Raw genomic sequence first — 25,391 nt, 5'->3', positions numbered from 1 at the left:
AGAGCAAAACGAATATTTGAAAGCTAGTATGTTGTTATGTGTGCCCACGGGAACCCTGCAAAAGCACAGATCTATCAACGTGTAACAAAAGAGCCACACACTTATTTTACATCCTATGTGCAATTATATAAATATGTCTCCCGAGTTGTCTTTTAGTCTATGTCCCACAGTCAGAGTTCTCAAAAAAATCCAAGGAAGCTCTAGGCAGAGAAGAATATTACCACCACCAAACCCAAAAAGCCACTAGAAGCATCTTGTAGAATCTTGAATTCCTGTCACTCACCTCTAACTTGCTAAAGAGGCCATCTTTAGTTAAGGAAATATGAGAGAACAGGTTCTCTTCAAACATGCTGCACGATCGCTCATGCCAAAATCAAAGGGCCATCCATGCCAGCAGTTCTATGTAGAGGGACGTTTTCCTTCCAAAACTAGAAAAAGTACCACAAATTATTCGAAATTGGTCCACAGAACAGACTTCTTAGAAAACAAGGCTCTTCACATGCCACCTACATAATTTTTAGAACAAAAGTAGCTGTCATATATCAGCTTTGCCTCCAGAGATCTAGATAAAGAACTTTTCCTACAGCTCCGGTAGCCAGAAAGTTTCTTAACATTGATGAATTCTGAAAAAAGTATCATCTGTATCACATAAATCTCCTAAACCAAGGAAGGCGTGGCTACATTATGTTCCTTACTTGAAAGTGACCATCAATCCTGGAAACTACTGTGGGAGAGATCAGACTACATAAAGTATATAATAAAATATATAAAGTTGGTGATGACAACGGTAATCATTTTTAAGGTCCCTTTTCCTTGGGAGACTATTTCTTGAAAGGCCATGAATTAAAAGATGGAAAAGGTGGCATACATACAACGTCTGCTGATAAAATTAAAAGACACAATCAGTCTACCCATCTTAGGTTATTAAGGCTTAATACCAATCTCTAACTGCAGTATTTTATAAGCTAACTCCTACAATCAATAAGGATTCACTCATTGCCTAGTTGAAACCTTAGCCGTAAAACCTAAAATCCTCCTCCCTCTTCCTTTTAAAAGTGATTTCATTGCTTCATAACGAACTCAAAGAGAACTAGATACTTGGACACTCCTTAACTACTGGAAAAGACTCTCTGCTCCTCTGAATACTTTCAGTAAATCACTAAGTAATGCAGTTGATGATAATCTGTAGTTTAGAGTCAACTATATTTTAGGGTGTAAGTTATCTTTATTTTAAGTAACATAGCTTACCTCAAATACATAACCTCCCTGGCTCCCTATACACAGGCTCTGCCGTAATTCAAAAATTTATAAGTGAATACTTACTCACTGGTAGGGAATGATGACTATTCCAGGATCATGTCATCTACTCTGATCACAGAAGGCCCAAGGGACCTGTAAAAGCTCATTAACTGAGGTAACCTTTCAAGGAAAAAAGAGTACCTCCTATTCCAAATGCTTGATTTAATGAACAAAGTCTGATTCAGTACCACAATTTCCTTTTATAGGTGGTCTTTCATCCCATCCCTTCAGTTATGTACAGCATAGTAAAGTGCAAGAGGCCACGTGTGAGTCTTAGTTCAACCACTTAACCCCCCTGGGTCAAGAGGTTCCTTATGTGTAAAAGATATTAAATGACACCAGTCACTGCACAAAGTGAAAGTTAGGAAACAAACAAGAAGCACAACCATTTTGTCATAACAATTAAAGAGAAAATTATATGAGTTGCTGAACAGGATTCACCTCATCCACAATAATGTCAAGACCAGAAAAATCCCAGTCATCACTCTGACCTCAACAAACGAATGGGCCAAAAAATGTACAAGTACCTCACAGTTTAATTGCTCTATGCATTTATTAGCTAATATTAATTCAGCAAAGAGGGGACAAAAGCTCACAATCACTCTACACAGTTTCACAAGACACACTGCAGGAGAAAAGTGACTAAGAAGAATCAATAGTATCCTAGGGTCTTGGTGGACGCATTCCTGGGGGAGGTGGACCTGGAAAAGAAAAAGTAAAATTAGAAAAGAACACATAAACATTCAGGGCCCTGGCTGGCAGCACTGAGCACAAGTGTATCCATTCACCTCTAATTCCTGGTGGAGGGGGTCTCATGCCTGGAGGGGGCATGCCTATTGGCGTCCCTCGAGCAGGAGGAAGTCCAATTGGTGGGCCCATGGGTGGTCTCATACCAGGTGGAGGAGCCATAATGCCTAGAAAAGAAAAATGGCAGCAATAAAAGCCTCATAAATCAGCTAAACTAAGATGACAGAATTAAACACAAGATAATATTTAAAGAAACAGGCCCAGTTACCAAGTAGAGAGTTGAATCATTTCTCCTTGACCATCACCATGTTAAGTCATCCCCAACTCAAGAGTCCATAGCCTTTCATTAAAAACCACTATTCAGAAATGGGAAACATATCCCAAGCAACTAGTTAGGTACTTAGGATGAGTCTGAATTCAGCATTTTTTTTTTGAATAGATGAAAAAATATTTTCCCCCAGCTTTATTGAGATATAATTGACATATAACACTGTGTAAGTTTAAGATGTACAATGTGATGATCTGATGCACACATATATTGAGAGATATTTACCACAATAAGGTTGGTTAACACATTCTTCAGCTCACATAATTACAAATCAAATGAAAACAAATACCGTATAATCTCATTTATATGTGGAATCTCAAAACACTGAACTCATGTAAACGGAGAGTAGAATGGTGGATGCCAGTCACTGAGGAGTGGAGGAAAGGCAGAGACGTAGACTAAAGGGTACAAATTTTCAGCCATAAGATAATTAAGCTCCAGGGATCTAATGTACAGCACGGGACTATAGTTAACAATATTGGATTGTTTACTTAATTCAGTATCTTCTTAGTGAGAGTTATCCTTAGTCATCACTTCCTCAAGATGATACAATCTCTTCACAGACCCCTACCTATATCTCGTAACCAAATTCTTTTACTTCCTGTTCATCAATTCCTTACCTGGAGGTGGGGTTGCTCGGCCCACAGGTGTGGGTGGAGTCCCCCGTCCTGGTGGATACTGAGTTGGGGCTCCAGCAATGCTGGCAGTAGCAGCAACTGCAGCAGCTGCTACAGTGCCTCTTCCCTGTGGAGTCATTACCTGAGAAGGCATGGTCAGAAAAACATTAAAGGTGGGGTGGAGGGTGGGCATAAGGGGTGAAGGGGAGCACCTATGTGGTGACAGACAAGAAATAATGCACAACTGAAATTTCACAATGATGTAAACTATTATGACTCTCAATTTTACAAAAAATTTAAAAAGAAAAACATTAAAGGTAAGACACATCCTCACGTTACTCAAACACAGAAAATAACTGGTGGTCCATGACCTAATTAAATATGAAATCGTTACAGCAATTTTGCACTTCCCCCATTATTCTCATTTAAAAAATCTTGGCTCACTAACGCATTCCCTTTTAAATTGAATATGCCTCTAATTTAATAAGTCCTTTTGCATTTCCTCAAGTCTGTTTTATCCACCCATATTTCTCTTTACTCACCAATAGTGGTAAATTGCTCATATCAAGATGGCTTTAATCTATTCCCTTCTTAATGTGTATTTGTGTCTCAGTTCTCTCTATAGCATATGCTGCTTACACAGTAGAGGGTATACACTCAGGCTTTTAAATCTCCTCAGCCTCGAGTTCTAGACACTTTCTCCCAATAATATAAAACCTTCTCCTGGTTCCTCACCTGTTGGGATGGCCCCCCAACCCCTCGAACAGGGCCTGCTAACCCAGCAGGAGCCTGGGGTATTGGAACACCAGCTGGAACACCTCTGCCAGCTGCCCTGCCAACGCCAGGGCCTCCTGCAGCTCCAGCAAGTGGTACTCGAGCAATGCCAGTCTGAAACAAGAAAAATTATAGCTTGAAATCAAATGATTTACCAAGCTTATCATTAATCTTATTCCTAAAAGATCACTCCTTCCCACCATTTTCCCACACGACCTATCTCAAATTAGTTCTGTATTCAAAGGAATAAATGGAGAAGTGCACCATGGAGGCATTCTGCAGATTAAATGCACATTCATCAAATTATGAGTATATATATTTTTATGACCCTACCAATAAAAAATAAATCAGAAGCTCCTTCCCTTATCTAGGTAGTACCCAGCACATAAAAGCATTCATCAGAAAACCCTTAATCCTCAAGTATAGACAAGCAAGAACTGACATCGAGTGCTGGGTACACTTTACTTGACAAAGGTACATAATACTGTGCCTCTGTTGTACTCTGCTTTAGCAAACATCTCAAGTAACGTGATGCCCTTCCACATTAATGTTCTGTCCTGCCCTACACCTTCCTTACATCTTTAGGGGGTGGTCCCTCCACAGTCATGGAAACCAAGTTCTCCCCACGCAGCAACACCAGACCCAAAACTCGCTTTTCTTCACGCTCTGGCTGCTTCGCATTCTTTGGCCTATAAATCAGAAGTAAACTTCAGTAAGATAAGTTAGGGATTATTCTACTCTAAAATATTTACAGATCATTAGGTATCAATTAAGATAATAACAGATGCCAAGATGCTCAGGCTCAAACAGTTACTGAGTTGTGACCAAAAATCTAGACTCAAATGATAAAGGTGAATGGTAAAGCTCTTTTCCTGTCAAACTTTAATCCTCCAGAATATTCCCTCAATGTTCTACTATAGCAAAACATTTCCTCTTTGTGAAACACAGATGCAAATGGCATGGCTAAGACTCAAGAAAGACAAAACTGAAACCTCAGTTTTCATATGTTAAGATGCAAAGTAAATCTTTCAAAATAATTTTTTACCTAATAAGTAAATCTTGATGGCAGACAACTAAAGAAATGGGAAAAGTAAGAGGCAAGTGTATTTCTGGCCTTACCACTTACTATATAACCATGAAAAATAAAAAAAAAATAAAAACCTCTGTGATTCTAGTTTCTTCCACTGTCAGCAGCAAACACCATACATGCATGACGATTATATCATGTGTAAAAGCAAGTGACACAATGCCATTCAACAAACCCCAGTGAGTACTACCAGACAAAAATGCATGACCTTAAAGCATTATTTTGATGAAATTATCCCTGTAACTTAAGAGTGAAACAGAAAAATTAAGAATATGCCAAGCTTTCATCAAATGCCTTTAGTGTTTATCAACATCATAAGGCTTATTATTATTTCCAGTAAAGAAGTGGAATATTTAAACAAAAAAAGATTAACACTGAAGCATCCACCATCCAGAATTTCTGGAATTATCAAACTTGGTGTACAGGAAGGAGATTAAGAATAAATGAGGGGCCACCCGAGTGGTTAAGTTCGTGCACTCCACTTCAGTGGCCCAGGGTTTCACCAGTTTGGATCCTGGGCACAGACATGGCAGTACTCATCAGGCCATGCTGAAGCATCCCACATAGCACACCAGAAGGATTTACAACTAGAATAGACAACTATGTACTGGAGGGCTTTGGGGAAAAAAAGAAGAAAAAAAAAGCCTGGCAACAAATGTCACGCTCAGGTGCCAATCTTAAAAAAAAAAAAAAAAAAAAAAGAAGAAATAAAAAGGGAAAGACAAGGACTATGCTATGAATTCTATTCAAATTTGACTAAGAAAAGACTTAAGACTACAGCAGGCAGGCAATGTTGAATATCACCTTTTTCTTTATATTTAATAATCCTAAGTGAAGTGGGCAAATTAAATTTCTGAACACTGTATCATTAACTGTGGGAATAGAGGAAATCAAGCCAAGGGTCAAGGTGATCCATTGTTAAGTTCTGCCCCAATATAAGAGTCGGAAACACAGTCATCTTGGAAATACAGAGATATTACAAGCACCGACCCAAATACTCCAAATAAAATGTCAACTGAGTGAAAGTAGGATGCCGAGTTCTATGCTCTTGTTGCATGTAGTCCAACAGCACCCTGTTAAAGGAAGCTCCCCAATCACAGGTACAAAGAGAGTGGCCTCATGTGATAAGGTTCAAGCACACAGAGGTTAGTCATGAATAAATGAAATGGGTAAATCACAAAGACAAATAAATAAGCAAAAGGAGAGACTGACAGCAAACCAACAATGAACATGATTCAGACCAAAAAAAGGGGCATGAGAAGAGGCTGGATGAAAAGTGCTAGACGTGGCACGGAGTACTCTAATCACATCCCAAGTCCTGAATCATGAAAAGAAATTGTTGTTCTTAAGATTCCTTCAGTCTGAAGGAATGCTGCAGAAGCCGACCAATTAAGAACATTCCTCAATTTTTATGATAAACATAACTTGATATTTTGATTGCACTGTACAGTTTTATTCTCAGTTAAGTTCATGATTGTATTTGGAAACTTAAAACAAGTAGTGTTGATACAGTAACTTTAAGACAGGGAGACTGATTCAATTCAGAGAAGAGGCCAGGTGGTCAGACAATACACCAGCCTTGCCACATTTTCCCTGCCTCCTTCAGTTATCCTGTATAAGCCCTTACCCCTATATTGTGCCTTTCCCTCAACCTTCCATTACCCAAACCCAAAGTGGTCTTACTTGATCTTCCTGAACTCATCACAATCACAGAGGATCAAGTTCATATGCTTGTCAAAAGCCTTAAAGGTACCAATGAAGATTCGGCCATCCTGTAGGATACATCTCATTCTATAGTCAATGTGCTGCAGCATCTTACTGCTCTTTCCTACAGTCTGGAAGGGGTAAGAGAAGAGTCAGTCATCAGCTTATCTGCAGCTATTTTCTAATCCTACCCCATTTCTTCCTCACTCCTATACCAATCCAAATCTGGTTTCCCTAACACATCCCCCCTTCCACATTTTCTCCAACATTCCTCCCCACCTTTTCAAGATCCGGGACAAAATTTGGACCCAGGACCAATATACTCCTCAATGGATCTCTCTACTTCTCAGAATCTCTCCCTATGCAGTTTCCCATCATCCTAAATATATTTACTCCCCAACTGAGATTCCCAAGCCAGTTCCCCTTTAGTATTCCATCATTCCAATCCTCCTCTCCCAATTATAATCCCAAATCCAACCCTGCTATGGAACAGTTGACCCTGTGGACTATTTTTCCCCCCAGACACTAGCCAAACAATGGGAAATTCCCACCTCCAAAAACTCCCATCAACCCAATGCAAATACAGTGCACAAATTTTTAGTTCCCCAAAGGCCTCTGCCCTAGTTCCATCACAACCCACATCCCATATCATTTAGAACTTTTATCAGTGCTTCTCAAATTTTCTCTTTCATTTTTGTCCTACTAAGGCACCTTTTTAAAACATTTTTATCCCAATCACCCACTCCACTGAAATTTTAATATGCTCATATGCTATCTCTCTACATATTCTGACCCTTTGGAAGGCCACAAACCATAGTAAAATCAAAGACTTTTCTCAAGAAAATCTCCTCAAGAACCAATTTTCGTCTCCTTAGGATATCCTTCCCATTGAAAATACATCCTCTAGATTTTCCAAAATTTAACAGAACCACCAAATTGATTAGGATGCTGTCTCCTTCTTTACAGACTGCTTTCCTTTATAACAATGACGCCCCAAAGCCCCAAACACTTCCATTTCCTAAGTAGACTTTATGTCTATTGTAACCTGACCTGAATCTCCCACCTGCAGAATGGTCCCTTACTACTGTAATTATCACCAAAAACTCTCTTCTGTATTTTATCACATTATAAGATCACTGTAAAAATGTCCTCCAAACCATGTATCACTGTAACAGGATAATAGACATAGCTCTTCTCTAGTTGTTATTCCATGCAATGAGATACCATCTCTATAGATACCTTATTTCTAACATTAAGAACTCCAAATCACCCCACGTTCTGTCAAACCATTGTGTCGGGCCCTTACAGTAGCTTCTCATGCCCCTACCCTAATATACATCTTACCATGATTGCTGTTTCTCCAAATCCAACGTCCGCAGTAAAGTGTCAGGATCCTTAAGACCTAAGGGAAGGCTACAGATAAAGGGATGATGCAGGTTCTCTTACAAACAACGCAAGCTGGGGCAGAAGCTTCAAACAGTAGATGGAGCCTGCAGAGGAAAGCATGATCTTGCAGCACTGCAATCTACCATATTTTAAAACAGGCAGACACTTTTTCATGAAATCACTATAACAGACATATTCAAAAAGATCTCCCCCATGTTCCCACACCCACCAAGTAAACAACAAATTTCACTATTCCCTCACCTTAACACCTACATTTTATGCACCTAAGATTAACAAAGTTTTACACAAAAATTCTTAAAGGTTTCAAAAATAAACTTCATTTCCATTCTCAAAATGGTTCTCTTTCCATCCTTATTTAAGGTAGCGCTTCATTCTCTAGCCTCAAGTTAGCACCAATTATCTCAACTTCAACATTTTGATATGCTTCCGTTTCTTCATCTGAATTACTCCTGAGTTAGTTTTTTGCTTCTTGGCTGAACCCACTAAACATTTTCAACCTCAGTGTTCCCACACACATGAAGTCCCTTCACAATAAAGCTAGGTAATCTTTCTTCACCAACAACCAAATGTATTAACATGTACCTGCTTAAGATTTCATCATGTACCTACTTAAGACTTCCTATGTTAAAAGCTGACATAACAACTACTGAATGCTTATATGGGATACTATGGGCAATCTTCTTAGTGATCAAACGAACATGTATTATAATAATATTGTCATTTTCCCAAATATACTAAATAAAATGCTTTTATTATGTACGGCAACGAAATCTAGCTAAAAATGGTAAACAGTCTCAAACTACTGATTATATTCATTAAAAAAGGAAACAAATTACTTTTGAATGGGAAGTTGGCTTTATGCCTAAAAGTAGCCCAGTATCATAAACAAATCCAATTCACTTTTAACAGTGCAAATATTTCCAGTAAGATTGTTCTCCACTGTTTTCAATAGAGAAAATTTGCAACCGGCAAAGTAAACTTAAGTAAATTCTGAATCCTCTATTTCAGGATGTGAAAATGAAATTATTTAAATGGTGGTTAAGAACTAAACCAACATCAGAATAATAAAGTAAAAGACATGTTTTGAGGACACCATTTTCCATGTGGAACTGTATGACACTTGATCAGAAGAGAACAAAACGGGATGAAAGAAATGATTCAGTAAGGGTGGTAAGATGAAGGGATGCTTCTCTATAACTACCAAAAGTTGACAGCAGTTAAATAAATCTTCTATGAGAACTTTGAGGATATCAGATTATCTAAAAAATAAATTTGAGCAATACTCTGAATATCTCCCAAACTTTGTTCTCCATATGCAAACTGCTATGCATCCTTTGTGCAGTTTTTCCTCGAAGATGATCTATGTATACCCTCAACACAGTGTCAACACTCCTCTGAACACTCATCATAACTGATTCTACTATCTATGTACTTGTCCCTTCTCCTACCTACCCAACTTAGTCCTCAAAGATACAAGAATGACATCAGGGCTAGCTCCATGTCTGGCATTCAATATTTGCAATACAGGAATTAATGTTTTACAAAAAACTGATAAGTAAAGATCTCAAAAGATCTATTCAAATCAGCAGACTAACACCTCCTTGCCCAATAAATGTAGTTTCTGACCTAAACCCACTTGAGTAAGTTTAAGACCTATCATTTACATGTTCAGAATTCTCTATAAAACAGTGTCTAAATCCAGGAATACCTGGCACATGTTTGAATCATTAGCAATTTTCATTTTTATAGATTTAGGATCTTCAGCAATCCATGAAGACAGGAAGTAAATTAAGTGGTGCCTGAACTACAGGGTGAAAATAGAGAATGAATGTTAATGGTTACTAGGGGTCTGACTTCGGTAATGCAAAGTCCTAAAAGTACCCTGTGGCAAAGGTTAAGAAATTCTATAAATCTACTTAAAAAAAAAAAAATCGCTGACCTATACACGGTTAAATTTTATGGTATACAAACTGTACATCAATAAAGCTAAAAAAATAAAATGTCAGGACCTTCAAATACAGTATAAAGTTCCTAAGATTACTTTTTGTATTGTCATTGGTGCAAAAATAGAACAGCTAACCATTCAACAAAACACTATTACTGGAACACACTCCCTTACCAACAACTGAGACATACTACCAGACAATGAACAACAAGACAGCGATTATTTGGAAAAAAACAAAAGAAAAAACAGTAGCGGTGGATGCAGCTTTTCAAGATTTCATTCAAAGGAATAAAATGTAATCACAATACAATTTCTTGTGTAAAATTAATGTAATGGGACCAGCATGAAATGTGCTTTTAAGGTAGGAATTTGTACTAAGTCACTTCTCCAGTAAAAGTTTGAAATTCAGAGACAAAGCTTTATCTTCAGGTGCCAAAAAGATTTAGAGTACAGATTTCCCCATCTGGATCAGTTTCAAATGTTCTATCCCACTTGGCATTTCAGTGAACACATAGCGTCCAGCCCTAGTTCATACAGTTTAGCTGGAAGAAATCAACAAATTCAAACAAGATTTCCTTGCCTTAGTGAGACGGACTTAAATTTTAGGAACAGTTATCTCCTGTCCCTAAACTTAGCAAACCATAATCATGAACCCTTATAAAGAAAAGGAGATCATTTGTAGAATGATCAAATTTATATCCACAGCAAAGGAGAACAAAATGCCTCAAGAGACAGAGGAGAAGAGGAGCAGCAACATCACACTGACTTGATGAATTACAAGTTACGGTACATCTCCTTACATCAAAGGGCTCATAAGCAAATAAATGGTCATGAGTCCCTGACTCAAACATCCTCAGATCTTTCACATCAAGTTATCAAACTTTTGGTTAAGTGTGGACTTTCAAATGATTAAACTGCATAAGAATGTGAAGCTTCTTTAAGTCAAAAGATAAGATGGTGAGAACTCAACCAAGGCACATACAACAAATGAGAAATCAAGGAATAACGGTAACACATTAGCGCTCACTCAAAGCTGGTAAAATAACAAACCCTTCACAGAAAAATGCACAAAAAAGTTTAACAAGTAACAGGAGAAAACATAACTAAATGGAAAATATGCGTTCACAAAGCACTGCCAGCTAAAACTACGAGAAAATAATTTTCCTTTTCTGGAATTACTTATCAAAAAAGATACCAAAGGTGGTACTGAGAAACTAACACTCTAGTAATTATTCTTGATGGCAATCAACACTGCTTACATAATGCTGTTAGAAAGTAACATAACAAAATATTTAAGAGTCATACTAGTATTTATACCCATACTAATATTTATGTAGCTCATAAGTGGATCCTTATCCAATAAATTTAAGGTACTGAATATAGCTTCAAAAACATACAACATTCATCATAGCATAGCAAACTAGAAAAAAAAAACACACAAGTACAAGAGAAAGTAAATCACGAATGGACTATCTTTTATTCATTAAAAATGATAATTATGTGGGCTATGTAATAAAATGGCGAAACATTAATGATATTAAATTAGTTTAAAAGCATGATTCCAACTAACTATATTTTCAAAAGAATAACAAATGGGGAAAATGGGAAAAAAAATCAACCTCATGCTGTGGTTGAAACATAGGTATAGGATGTCTTTGGTTTACTTTCTCATTTTTCTTGGCTATCACTCACATGCTTTAGATTTTTATTTTTATAATGAAAAAGGAACATATCAATTGTTAAAATGTCTTTAAAAACTACTCATCTGCATGTATAGCTGACTATAACATGATTCTTAGACCTGACCCTTGCTCCGGAAATTCATCTAGTTCTCTACCCTGTAATGCTTACTTCATATTTTAGGCTCCGCCTGCCATTCAATCTGTCACAACTACTTTAATCTGCCATTGTAGAGTCAATACAGCAATAGACCATATGTAAAAAATAATTGGACATGGTTGTGTACCCATAAAATTTTATTCAGAAAAGCAGGCATTGAGTGGGTCAGATACTTTACCAACCCCTGCTCTAAAGTAATCCTAGTAACTAGCAATTATTTACATAAAACTAGTACTGGAGACTAGAATAAAATATAATACCAAAAAATGAGATAGTCCTACTTATACATCATAATATTTGTTTCAAATAGTAAACTTAGGGACTTACTCAAGTATGTGAACTGCATTGAGGAGCCAAAAAATTCCTGGTTAAAAAAAAATTCAATTTTTCCTACTTGCTCATTTAAAAATTTCCTTACTCTGGGGAACAAGTGCTGGGGACAAGAATCAGATTCCATTGTCTTACAATCAAGTTCAGGCAATTACTACAGAATGCTGGGGACAGGATTCAGCAAGGGAGGGTTTTTCTCAGATAACTTATTTTTAATCCATTGCTCTGAAACTCAAAATGGTGGCCGGAAACAGACCTAAATCATTTGAGTTGAGGGGTAATATTTCAAAACAGAAATAAAGAAAATCTAGAAGAAAACTCATCTATAAACCCCCTTCATCTCTTAGTTTCTAAAAAGCATATATTAAACTCTTGGGATTGAGGTCCTTCAAATCTTAAAATTAAAAAAAAGTCACAAAAAAGAAACAAAGTACTAAATCAAAATCAACTTCTGAATAGCTTTTTCTTAAAAATGTAAACAACCAACATAAGAGACTAAATAAATCTACATCACATTAAAAAATCATGGATAACAGCTTTATTAAACTGTCAGCTGATTCAAACAAAAAAGTGAGAAAAAGAGAAACAAGAATAATTAGTAAATAAGTATGGGGAAATTAAGCTTATCTCCCAATGAATGTGATGTGTTATTTATAATTCAATAAAGACAAATGATATGTAATCAAAATAACCAATGTAGGTAAAAGTCTATTGTAACTGGCACTATTTTTTCAAGGCAATAGAGACTAATATAATACCTTGCAATACAATTTAGAAAATGTATCTTAAAGTTTATAGTCCTTGACTCAATTTATTTTCATATCTGCATATTTGAGGAAAGGATCCTATCTAATGTTTTATGCAAAGCAATTCATTGAAGCTTTATTCAAACTACCAGCAAAAAAAAAAAATGAAGTCTCACAAAAGGGAACTATAAAACATTCATTAACAGAATATTCAGCAGCCATTTGTAATGAAACACTTTTCATATAAAGTTGAAAATCAATACAAGTTAAATGTGAATAAAACCACCTAAAAAGCATGCATGACAATGACTGGACAGTAATATAGAAACATTATAAAGTCTAAGAGCAAGAGCCTTAAAGTCCTGCTTTTACTTTTTTAAACTTGCTGCAATGTTTTTATTGTAAGAAGCTCTTAAGGAAAAAAATTGTCTTTAAAATATCCTATATAATTAAGTGACCTCCAAACACTCTATTCTTTAATTATTTCTTTATTACCAATCATGACTTCATCAGCTCTAACCAGGTTTTTCACTTACAATCAGCTACCTGGATGTTCCAATACTGTTTTAACCACCTCTTGGTGTCTCAGCTAAGAATGCCTGTCTCAGTTCTGCCTGGAAATCCAGCAGAGGTATTTGCTGTTGCTGAGATCGCCTCGGGTACAGCTGACACCTATGACAAGAGCACAATACATATAAATGAAAAGTCTTTTGACTATATAGATAACAATATAGAAGAAAACGTAGAGATTCTTACGACATTCAAAGAGATTCTCATTTGGGTCAGAGCATGCCACTACCTCATGAAGAAATCATAAAACAGGAAACAGCAGTCTCTCTCTGCATACAGGAATGTACAAGGAACTGAGGTATACTTACCCACTTTGGGGATACTACCACGTAACTAAAAAAAAAAAAGCTCTTTTGGTTTAAAAAGCCCTGTGGAAATGCCATCAGTACCATATCCATTACTCACTTTCCAATCATCCTATCTCAAAACCACTCTCTAACCGCTAGTAAGACGGTGGTACACTTGCTTAGGCATTTCCATTGAGACATTAAGGCTGTCATCCATACTGATCCTCCTGAGAAAACACTACCTGAAACAAAAAAAGTCCAGGACTCAGGCTGTTTAGGCTCTCAAATCTCATAAACCAACTATCTGTTAGGAGGAAGTTCTGGAAAAAAGCCCTCAGTATATCCACATGGATCAGTAATCTGGTGTGAATCTCAGATTGCTGGTTAAAAAGACAAGCAAGAGAAAATAAATCCCCAGCAATCCTGCCCTTGTTGACAAGCATTATATATATGAAAATATTCAACAGCAGTTGGATTTGGAAATGGGACTGTGATAAAAGGTTTTCCACTACTTTCCGTAGTTTTTAAATAACATCTTTATCATTGTGCTATATAATAAAGAATGAGGCTGGACTTTGTCCATTGTTCCTGGAAGATAAATTCAGGGATTTTAGAGGTTATCAAGTGACAGGAGTGTATTCTGTTATTCACGGTGGGTGCCTTGGATCACACCTGAGTTAACGCTGAAAAGATAATGGGATTGGGGCTGGCACCTCTTGAATAGAGGGTTGGGGCGTAGAGCCTGACCTCCTGGGAAAGGACTGGAGATGGAAATTGAGTGAGGTGGAGTTCAATCATGAGCCAGTGACTCAATCAATCACATCTAAATAACGAAACACTAATAAAAACTAGAGACATGCAAAGTTCTGGTGACCTTGCTTGGGTGATGATATACATTGATATGCTGAGAGATTATCACAGCCTGATGACATGGAAGCTTCAGATCTTTCCCTATGGGTCTCCTCACTGGCATATCCCAATCTGTATCCTCTATAATAAAATTAATAGTAAGTATAGTGCTTTCTTGAGCTCTGTGAGTCATTCTAACAAATTATGGAACCTGAGGGAATAGTGAAAACCTAGAATCTGTATCTTCCTGTTGAGATGTACAGGTAGCCTAGAAACCTTGGACTTGAAGTTGGTATCTAAATTGAGATACTCTCGAGAGACTGTGCCTTTAACCTGTCAAGTCTGCCCTAACTCTAGGTAGTAAGGGTCAGAATTGCATTGCTCATTCCTTTAGATTTTCCCATTCCAATGACTGAATAATTAAAATCTTTACTTGGGCATTCTCAGTTCCAATCCTTCTGTTACCAAACGGCAAAAAGGTTGCCTGCTTGCTCTGACATAACAAGGTTCTCAAAAAAGTGTTTCAGCCCTCCAAAAAAACCCTTTCTTTTCCCTTCTTCTAACTCCTATAGCAGTGCCCTTCTTGGGTTTAACCTGAAACCCAACTGAAGACTAAGGTAAGACTGAGAAAATAAGATGCAGTACACAGCATTTACTTCAAAAAATGCAGAATATAACTTTAGAAAGACAGTTGAAAAGGTGCATGAAAGAGATTCAGGGGACTCTCCAGACCCAATCTCCAATTTCTCCCAAACTCAAATACATCAAGAAATGAGGAAAACATTCTTTGGTCCAAAAGAACAAGAGCTGATTTGATGATCCACTAAAAGACAGAATAACCATCAATTCGGGAATGCAAATCAATGAACCTTTATTAATACTTAATGTAGGGTTTGTGGGATGTTTTGTCTGCATCTTGTTTGGGTTTTTACTCAACTTTGTTTTGTATTTTTTGGATGGATAGTAATAGCAATCCTTTATTGGTCTTTAGAACTGGTACCCACACAATTCCTTAGGAATACTGACTCCTGGTACTTACGGCTTGGGAAAAGGTGGGCTGATGGATTATTATTAAAATGAACACTGAGATTCTAACTATTAAATGTCCTAATTCTGAGAGAATCCTGAGCATATGTATCATTAAAGCACGGCTTAGAGACTATCCATAGTGCTTAGCCATTCTTATAATCTACTTACTCTGAAAGCAGAGACAGATGACTAGGGAAATTACACTATTTCCCTAACCCAAAACTTCTCTCAGATCCCTCCCCTAATTTAGCACCCTGTAGTATTTATACATAGCTTTTACAGCAGAGGTCAGAAAAATGAAGTTATTGCTTCTTTGAAAGCTACAAAATGTTTCCATAGATATAGACAAGAAAATGACACCTAAAGAAGACTTAAACAAGACAAGCATGAGATCACCTGTCATTCTGATCCAAGCTGATGCTGCATAGGATAAAAACTAACAAAATATAACAAATATGATAGAACCTTCATTCACTAACAAAAGATCCTCCCCCAAGAAATCCCTCCTACCTATACCTCAAACACAGTCTCTAAAGTACCTCAAGATATTTCTAGAGATTCTGGGGAAAAAATGGCACTTTTAAAATCCCTAGAGTTACAAAAGACCGAAGAGAAAAAATAAATTACCATATAAAAGAAAAATAATAGGCAAACATCCTATTATAAAAGACAAATTATATAAAATGTTCATTCATAAAATACTCCTTTTCAAAGTAATTTTCAAAATAAAAATTTAATAAAGAATGAACTCAAAAGAGTAAACAAAATAAACAGGGAAAAATGGTGAAATCTTTAGCCTCACCAGTAATTTAACACATACATATATTGCAATTTTTCATGTGCAAAATGAGAAAATAACAAAAATAAGACAAAATGCTACTCAATGTTTAAAACAAGTTTTTAAAAGCTTTAGATTTGAGGAGATAAAACGCAAATAGTAATAACTAATATTAATTTTCAGATTGACTGCTCTTATGTTCTTTGTTTATAATAGCTAACAAATGCAAACAACCTGAATATCCATCAGTAAGCAAATGATAAATTGTTATTCCACCACCAAACTCTGCAGTTTGTAAAATAAAGTAGACTCATATGCACTTACATGGAAAGATGCCCAAGGCATATTGTTATAGAACAAATCTCATGTATGTAAACAAACAAATCACAAATATGACTCTCTCCCGCTCCCCTCCATAGGTGCGTGTGTGTATATACACATGAATGCATAAGAAAAGGGCAGAAAGGACAGAGATCAAAGTACCTGAGTATTACCTCTGGGGAAGAAAAGGGACTGGACTGGTGTGACTTGAAAATACCTACTTTTTATCTCAAAATTATGTTTTACAAAAAAACTACATTCATATACTATTAATACTTGTCATCTTGAAAGGTAATCTAATAAAACCGATTTAGGAAAGAAAAAAGAAATGCTGCCCACTGACACTGCCAAGATTTGTGGTAATGACAAAATGCAACAGATTCAATGTATACTCAATAGCTACCAGGTCATTAAAAATGTTCACGTTTTTAATTAAAACACCCTTCTGGAAACCTAAATTTAAAAGTGTGTGTGTATATGTGTATGTATCCCAAATAAGGAGAGGGAAAAACGTATGTAGTTCAAATTTTTAACTGGATAAATGCACTAACCAAATAAAAATCTAAATATTGCAGAGCAACCATGAATGCATAAATTAACATCCCTTTAGTACACAGAACATTTTGCAAGCATATAAAAAGTGATTTAGTAACAACATCAAAAATAAAGCAGAAATAATTTAAATATAAATATGTTGACAGATGTAGAATTTTATAAAGATAAAACCCACATAACACACGTATGGAAAAAAAGGAAATATATTTTACTAAAATTTTAACAGAAATTGAGTTAAGTTAGGACTACATGGTTAAGGATGATTTCATTGCTTTTTTGCTCCTTCTTCTGGATTACAGTCATGTGTATCTTTTATTAATTAACCTCATTTCAATCCCATCATTGCATGATACTTTGTTCCAATTTGATAAAGGATTCTAATTAAATTGGTTCTCAACCCAGACTGTACTCACTCTTGATTGCTCAGTGAGGCCGTCCTTCTACGTTTGACTTGCACTTCAACCTCTGGTACGTGCTGTTCCGTAGTCCGTCTCAGGTGTAAGCGGTCCCTGAAACGAAAAGATGGATTTGTTTGATAGGTTTCATGAATTCCTGAAATAATCATTTATTTAAAGGTTAGTTTTAGAGCTATTTTTAACGTGTCTGGAGTCTTTAAAGTGCCCATAATCTAACTAAAACAAAGTACAGTAATGTATGTTAACTATATCTCAATAAAACAGGGGGGCAATGTATAATTAAATTATTAGAAGTTCTTTATTCTCCAATAGTCAGGATCTGACCAAAAACCACTTTCTCCCTTTAGAAGTCCCTTCACATCAGAAAAGCTGGGGGAAAATACCAATTAAGCAAAAATAAAATATTTATTTCTCCTTACTGTCACACATACAGATATAAAACTACACACTTACAGAGCTATATTTAGTTACATGGACATATGACCCATATCTCCGCCCCCCAATAGCAATGTTGATTCCAAAAACGGTTTAAAATATATTTAGAACAGATAGATCCTTTTGTATGGTGGAAAAAGCATTAAGTTTAAATTACAAAATGCCTACTTAAGCAACCTCCTACACATTGCTGCTTGCTTAGGATTTTCATAACAGGAAACAAAAGGGCTGCTTGAACAAAAAAAAATAAAAATAAAAACATTGCTTCTGCCGTATTCTGAGCTGCAGAGCAATTTACAAAATGGCTACTCAAGGGATCTACGCATGAAATCTTCCACTTGGGTCATCCATATTAGAAACTAGAGGAAGTAATCATAAACCTAAAATCAAAGAATGTTAAACCAGAAAGGACAGAATGAAAGATATTTTACAAAAGTCATGCAACGTAGTATTTCAAAGGCAGAATTCAAAGCACATATCCCAAAAGCTAATTCCCTGAACCTTATTTTAAAATTCATGTTAGACTACGCAAAGTAACCCAAATAGCTTACCAATAATCCCAACTTGTTTTATTGCTGCAAAAACCTAATGTTCTAAACAAGCAAGAGAAAAAGATCACTTGGAAAAAAATCAGTCATGTACATACCAGACTTCTAAATGATAAAAGTATACACTTTGCCAATCTCCTTGACCTTTGCTTAGCAAAGCATGTGATACCTAGAGTAATTAATGAGAGAGGAATCCATAAAGTCAATTTCACCAAAAATAAAAAATGTCTTTGCTTCAAAGGACACTATTAAGAAAGTGAAGAAATAACTAACAGAATAGGAGATAATATTTGCAAATCACATAACTAAGGAAAATGTAGTATCCAGAATATGTAAAGAACTCTTCCAACTCGATAATAAAATTTAAAAATTCAACTTAAAAATGAGTAAAGGATTTGACAGGCTGCTTTCCAAAGATATACAAATCTCCATCAGCACTAGAAATGATGATCAGTATCATTACAGTCATTAGAGAAATGCAAATCAAAACCATGAATATATACCACAGGAATAGAGGAGGATTTGTGTACACTTGTTAGTGGGAATGTAAAATGGTACAGCCTCCGGCATTTCCTAAAAATGTTAACAATGTAGTTATCATTTGATCTAGTAATTCCACTCCTTAATGGAGTAAAGTAAAAACACAGACACTTGAGCATGAATGTACCTACCAGCATTAATCATAATAACCAAAAAGTGGAAACAACTCAAAGTACAACTATTGATGAATGATAAACAAAATACAACGTCATATGGTATATCCACACAATGGAATGCCATTCAGAGATAAAAAGGAATGAAGTACTTGACTCATGAAACCACACAGTAGTTTCCCAAATATATTTATTAATGTAATACAATATTATATTAATCTAACACAACAAGAGACCATATCATATGCCTCTCCTGTGTCACAGACCACTGATGACAATTAATAGTGTAACTGAGAACACCCCATTACCAAAAAAAAAAAAAAATTCAGTTTCTTTATGCCTTCATCAGTTGCCTCAGTATGAAAAGGTCTGAGTTCAACTGAGAAAAGAACCAGTGTACAAAACTGTTCTATTCAATTACCCAAATCAATTTTTCAAAGCTACATGCAAAATCCTTTATGAGTAGCTTCATTTCTAAAATAGTGGTTTGTTCTACATAAGCCCCCCCACACACACGCATTTAAAATGTTCCTAACTGCTTTCCCAAACCAGAAACCAGTATTTCAGAAAATTAAGCATTTAACGGAAAAAAATGTTGTTATATGTACACAATGTTAATTTTTTGCTCCAAAATCACTTTCATAAAAAAAAGATACTAATTTGGAAATACACTGAAAAGCAAAAAGTGATGAGTGTTTTCCCAAAGTGCCTAATATGTTATCAAATATTTAATATGCCTTACACTCCCGCCAAAAGACCTTAAAAACTCAACTAAGATATCAAAAATGTAAAATAAAAATTAAGAAGATAATGTGAGATGATCCCAGTCTTCAGATCTTTCCACAAACAAGAAAATCAGTGCTTCATAACAAAACCTGTGGAATCATCAAAAAAGAATTCTGGACCAGCCAGAATTCCGAAACTCCAGACAAAATAAATAATTTCCACGCCCAATCTTTATTAGTGAAGCAGGCTGCCTTAACCATCCAAAACTCTTACTCAAGCTTCCTGGCTCTGGTCCCCAAAAGTGGAGGGGACAGACAAGACTAGCAATAAAGTTCTAATGTATACTGAAAGAGGATTAAAAACCTCACTGTCTCCTGTCACGTTGAGGCAGCACTTATACCCTGCTTACAGATTCTTCCTAAAAACAGCTAAGTAGCAAAGTGAAGTGTCAAAGTTAAGAGATTAATTTAGAGGCCTTATATCTTACATGTGACATTTGTTAAAAACAAATCTAATCACATTAAGAAAAGCAAGAGGGAAACAGAGGAATAAAGATGTAGTGTAACCACATACAGGTAAAATATTTCAGTAATGAAACACCAGACAGAACACTGGGAAACCAAGATAATAGAAAACAAACTGAATAAAGCCAAACCAGATAGTATCTTGCCTTAGAGAGCAACAAAACAGTACCTCGACTAAGTTTCCTTGGTCTAAATCACAGGATGGGCTCACATTCCCTCCTGATTTTCAAAAAGCCTTGGTACTAAGCCAAACATTCACTGCGCAGAAAAGACGCCCTACAGCTTCAGAGGTCTTTCCAAAGGGATCCGCCATATTGAGATCCTGAACCTGAGTAAAAGACTACAAAATGGCGGACCAGGATAACTCGCTCATCGCGCAGAAAGTCAAATGATAAGTTAAACCAAAATATAAATATTTGAAGCAATTATCTTCATACAAGCAGGAAAAATGGGCAAATCCTAAGTATCACAAAGTTCCAGACTCCTGCTGTTTTTCCAACTACTCGAAAAGAAACAATTCCAGAACAAAGCTTTCAAGCTTCTGGATTTATTTCCCATAATGACATTCCAACTCAGCACAGACACACACACTGGTTATGATGAATGAAAACAGAGAAGAAAAAATGCAAGCACATCAAAATCCTGCAAAGGAAAATGAATTCCTTAAAAAAGTCAGGGAAAAAATCTAGTAGAATATGGAATACAAGAAAAGTTATGTTAATTATCCTTTCTCACGAAATTTACATAAGACCTTCAACTTCAAAAATGATAGTTCAAAAAGCATTAATCTAAAAATCCCACTAAGGGCTATAATTCCTTAATTCCAGGTACACCCACAGCCCTGTAGCCTACTAGTTCTCTGATTCTCTCCTCTCTTCTCTGTGAGCAAACAGCTTACAGCTCTAGCTCCTAGGAGCCTTCATCCTCCGATTTAAGGAAATCATCTCTAAAGGATGCATCACAAATAGAATATCCAGAGATTAAGAAATATGACAAACTCTCAAAGGTGAATGCACTTAGAAATCAAAGGTTATACGAAGGGGAGTTGCCTTACGAGCTAATGAACGCTCTTTGAACATGGAGAACAATTAAGATTGCGCACAAAACATCCTAGGGAGAACAAAAATGAAAAGGTATGCCTTTCTAGACTCAGGAAACATTTAAAATCTCCAGCACAAGTGACGAAGCCTGCCTTAAGTAGAACGGTGGATCCTGGGAAGGCCTCGCCTTTTTTGGCATCCAAAGCCCCCACACCTGTCCTACTTCACAGCAGAAAAGCAGCAGTACGCCAGCCATAAGAAGATGTCGAATGTACAAATCGCCTCCCAGTAAAATCCCCAGCCTCAATGCCCTCCCCCCTCCACTGCGTTCTTATATAGTGGGGGCGGCCGCAAGGCAGAGGCTGAGCAAACCTGTGCCCTTCTTTCTTCCTCCCTCCACTGCAGCACAGCAAGGAAGGATCAACTGCAGTAGACAGGTGAAGAAGGTGGCCACCACCACCTCCAGGGACAGGATGCGTAAACCCCCTCCCCAGTTGCCTGCCCTACTGCTGGACGGAGGTGATGTCATCTCTGCTGCGCCTGCGCACCCCGCCTGCTTCCAAGCTGCGGCACTTTGAAGAGGGGCAGCCGCCCACTCAGGCCCGCCTCCTCCCCTCAGCAATGCACTTTGGGGAAGGCGCAGCCGAAATTCCTTCCCTGCAGAAGCGGCACAACTGCCCCTCCCCCACTGCAGCACTGGGGCGGGGAGAGGGTGGCCACCTCCAAGCTCTGGCGCAGGCGCAGAGTCGTGCATCTGCAGCGGCAGCCATCTTTGAGAGCCGCACAATGGCTGTGACGCGGCTTAGGACCTTTGCGTGCCTGAGCCTGCCTTTAACAACCGCCTGTCTTTGAGAACTGTGTTCAGAACGCAAGGAAAATCAGTGCGAGGAAGACGTCCCGGCGGTGTCACATCCCAGAACCTGGCAAGTCTCTCACGAGATGCGTAAAGTAAGTTCTGCACACGATATCCCCAATCTTACACCAAAAGCACAAAAGCCAATGATTATCAATAAGTAAAATATATAAAGACGTGAACATTTCCGCAGCCATCCCATCAGCTGAATGTGGGCCAACAGGTTCCCCACAATACGCAAACTCTAGGACGGCCACAGGTCTCAGAATATTTAACGTACTCCCTTCAAACCAATGGCTGTACACCAGATACCACCCTCTCCATCTGACGCCACCTCAGACGCCCTGCCCACCGCCATCGCTCCACCACCACCATGGCAGCCACTCCGCTAAGCCCCTCCCACACACCACCGTCCCTACTGCCGCCCACTCTATCAATGCTGCGGTGGTCACCCCGCCACTCCCTCTGTATCACCGCCACGGTAACCATCTCCCTACCTCTTCCCTACCACTGCCACCGTGGCCACCCCACTGTCCCCTCGCACCATGGCCACCGCGGTCCCCCTGCCATCCCTTCTGTATCACCGCCATGGTGAGCACCCCACTGACCCCAAACCACCGGCATGGATACTGCGGCCACTCCCTCACTACTACCACCACTGTGAACATCCCATCCTCCACCCCTCCCACCACTGCCATGGTGGCCACACACCGTCACCGCCACCAGGGACGCCCACAAGTATCCCACCCGCCACCACCACCATGGATGCCCACTAGTATTCCACCTGCCACCACAATGGTAGGCACCCCTGCAAACACCACTGTCTCCAAAACCATAGACACCCTACCGTGTCACTGCCCCCCATCTCTGCGGACCCCCCCCCCACTGACCCCTCCCTGTCGTGCCCTTCCCCCCTTCTACGCACCACGGCCAACACCACGTACCCCTCCGCACCTGCGGTCACGCCCTCACATCTCAAGGGCAAAGGGCCCCACTAGAAAGGATCTAACGGGACGCAATAGGATGATGCAGATGGGCCAAGAGAGACACGATGAGGGCAGGACACGGTCCAGTGAGGTAGAGCCAAGCCCCAAGCCTCCAAAGGTTTCCCATCCGGTTCTCCAGAACAAAGAACTTTAGGGCCCGGATTCCCAAGACAGTACTCCAAATTCTGCACACCTGAAACATCAAACAAACAAAAATGTCCCCCAGGCTGTCTCTGAGGGAAGACACCTGCACGGCTGACCTGGGCCGCTCCATTGCGACGCTGGCCGCTCCTCAGAAGAGAGCATCAGGCATCTCTGGCGGCCGCTCGAATCTGCGCCGGAGTCACCACCACAGCGTCAACTAATTGCAGCAGCTCCGCCTACGCATGCGCAACAACTCGGCCCCCTCAGTCCTTGACCACGCATGCGCGTCCATTCGCTGCAGAGCCGAGTTCTTGCCGCAATGCGGGGGCGCTAGTGCCTTGCTTGACTCGAGCAACGGGGCATGGTGTGTACTGTAGCGCAAGAGGCCAAGGTGCTCGCGCCCTGAGACGGGGAATACTGGGTCCACCGCCATCCTGAGGTTAATGGCAACGTCCCCCTGTTTTTAAATATGTGTAAAATGTTCAAGAAATAATACTTAATTCCCCAACAAGTCTTTGCTGGCCCCACTAGCCAAACAATCCTGATTGATTATCACTCTCATGTTTTTCTATATGCGGTACCGAAAATGCTGGTTTGGAAGAGTTAAACTGATGCAAAACCACAGTGAATGCAAATATGCTAGATACCTGAAGGCCTGTCTAGAAGAAAATATAACTCTAGGAAGATGTTGTATTGTTCAAATTTGGTGGGCATTTTTCCCCTTTTTCTCCTTTCTGCAATTTTTTTTGTAAATTATGAAAATTATGCCAAACAAATTATAATGTAAACTCTCCAGTACAGGATGGATAGATCATTACATTGGGAATATTGGCTATTCATTTCTTGTAAAACAAAAAAATGAACTTGGATCCCTACAGAACACAAGAACCTTTACTTGGCTAAATTTAAATTTTTACCCATAATCAGTGATATCCGAAGTGGAGGAAATAGCACTTTCATGCAATACTAATAAACAGATACAAGATTTTTTCACTAATAATACCATGTCTACAGGTATAATGGACACTTCAGTAACTCCAAAATTTCTACATATGCATAGCATGGAAAAAGACAATGCAGAGAAGTGGAAGCTAAGGAAATAATCCTGAAGCTGTATTTGCATAGCTTTTTACATAGCTTTTCCCTTTTCTCAATTGTCCATATCAAAGGACTGAGGGTAAAAGTGACTAAATGGCTAAAATCTCCTCCCCTTCTCCCTAAGCTCCAGCTCTTTTCCCAATGATCTTATATGCAAACAAGTGTGAAGAGACATATTAATGTACATCTCTATCATAATAAAAAGTTGAAAACTATGTAATGTGCATCATGAAAGACAATCTAAATAAATTAATGTATATATCAATAAAATACAAGTTGGGTGATATAAAGAAGTATTAGACTGAACCATGTGAAATTAATATCTAACAGTGTTTGACCTACAAAACTTACAACTTATAATAGTGCATTTTTACATATTCATGGGAAGTAACATAGGAAGGAGATCAGAACATGCCACCTCAAAATATGCCGCTCTGGCATATTGACTATATTGAGTTAATCCACTATACTTAGAAAGTCAACTCTAATCATAGGAGTGCATAGCAAAATATAATGATGAATTATATGTGGATATCTTATGTAAATATATTTACATGCATTGAAAAAAGTATGAAAGAACACACACCACTATAGTTCAGTGATGAAAACCGTGCCCTTGAACTCAGACTCATTTGATTCAAAGTCTAGCTTTGACGTTTGACAGCAATGTTACCTTGGACAAGTTATCTAACTTTCAGTGCCTTATTTTCCAAATCTGTAAAACACAGGGGAATTGTACTTATATGATGATTTGAC

General features: G+C 38.1%; 2 protein-coding genes across 2 annotated transcripts; both read right to left on the bottom strand.

Annotated features, from left to right (window-relative positions):
* Positions 1-1,833: 1,833 nt before the first annotated feature.
* Positions 1,834-8,040, bottom strand: SNRPN (small nuclear ribonucleoprotein polypeptide N). The gene is made up of 7 exons (XM_014844412.3): positions 7,901-8,040; positions 6,536-6,687; positions 4,343-4,454; positions 3,727-3,879; positions 2,995-3,133; positions 2,088-2,213; positions 1,834-2,000 (listed from the first exon to the last, which is right to left on the bottom strand). Exons 1-7 carry the CDS (start codon positions 7,901-7,903, stop codon positions 1,963-1,965), a joined length of 723 nt encoding a protein of 240 aa, XP_014699898.1. The 5' UTR covers positions 7,904-8,040; the 3' UTR covers positions 1,834-1,962.
* A 5,319-nt stretch (positions 8,041-13,359) lies between these two features.
* Positions 13,360-23,797, bottom strand: SNURF (SNRPN upstream open reading frame). The gene is made up of 3 exons (XM_044763246.2): positions 23,654-23,797; positions 17,626-17,721; positions 13,360-13,495 (listed from the first exon to the last, which is right to left on the bottom strand). The coding sequence occupies exons 1-3, from the start codon at positions 23,665-23,667 to the stop codon at positions 13,390-13,392; spliced, it is 216 nt and encodes a 71-aa protein (XP_044619181.1). The 5' UTR covers positions 23,668-23,797; the 3' UTR covers positions 13,360-13,389.
* Positions 23,798-25,391: the final 1,594 nt, after the last annotated feature.

The sequence above is a fragment of the Equus asinus genome, chromosome 2, assembly GCF_041296235.1.
Source record: "Equus asinus isolate D_3611 breed Donkey chromosome 2, EquAss-T2T_v2, whole genome shotgun sequence".
NCBI classification, from domain to species: domain Eukaryota; kingdom Metazoa; phylum Chordata; class Mammalia; order Perissodactyla; family Equidae; genus Equus; species Equus asinus.
The sequence above is the reverse complement of the archived record's forward strand: the minus strand, read 5'-3'. Positions and strand labels throughout refer to the sequence as shown.

Excerpts from the sequence above, each read along its gene's own strand:
- SNRPN (XM_014844412.3), bottom strand. Across the intron at positions 4,455-6,535 it reads GATGAGTTCAGGAAGATCAA|GCCAAAGAATGCGAAGCAGC; the intron begins GTAAGACCACTT and ends TCTGATTTATAG. Across the intron at positions 3,880-4,342 it reads AGGGACCACCCCCTAAAGAT|ACTGGCATTGCTCGAGTACC; the intron begins GTAAGGAAGGTG and ends TTCTTGTTTCAG.
- SNURF (XM_044763246.2), bottom strand. Across the intron at positions 13,496-17,625 it reads GCCTCACTGAGCAATCAAGA|GTGTCAGCTGTACCCGAGGC; the intron begins GTGAGTACAGTC and ends CTCTTGTCATAG.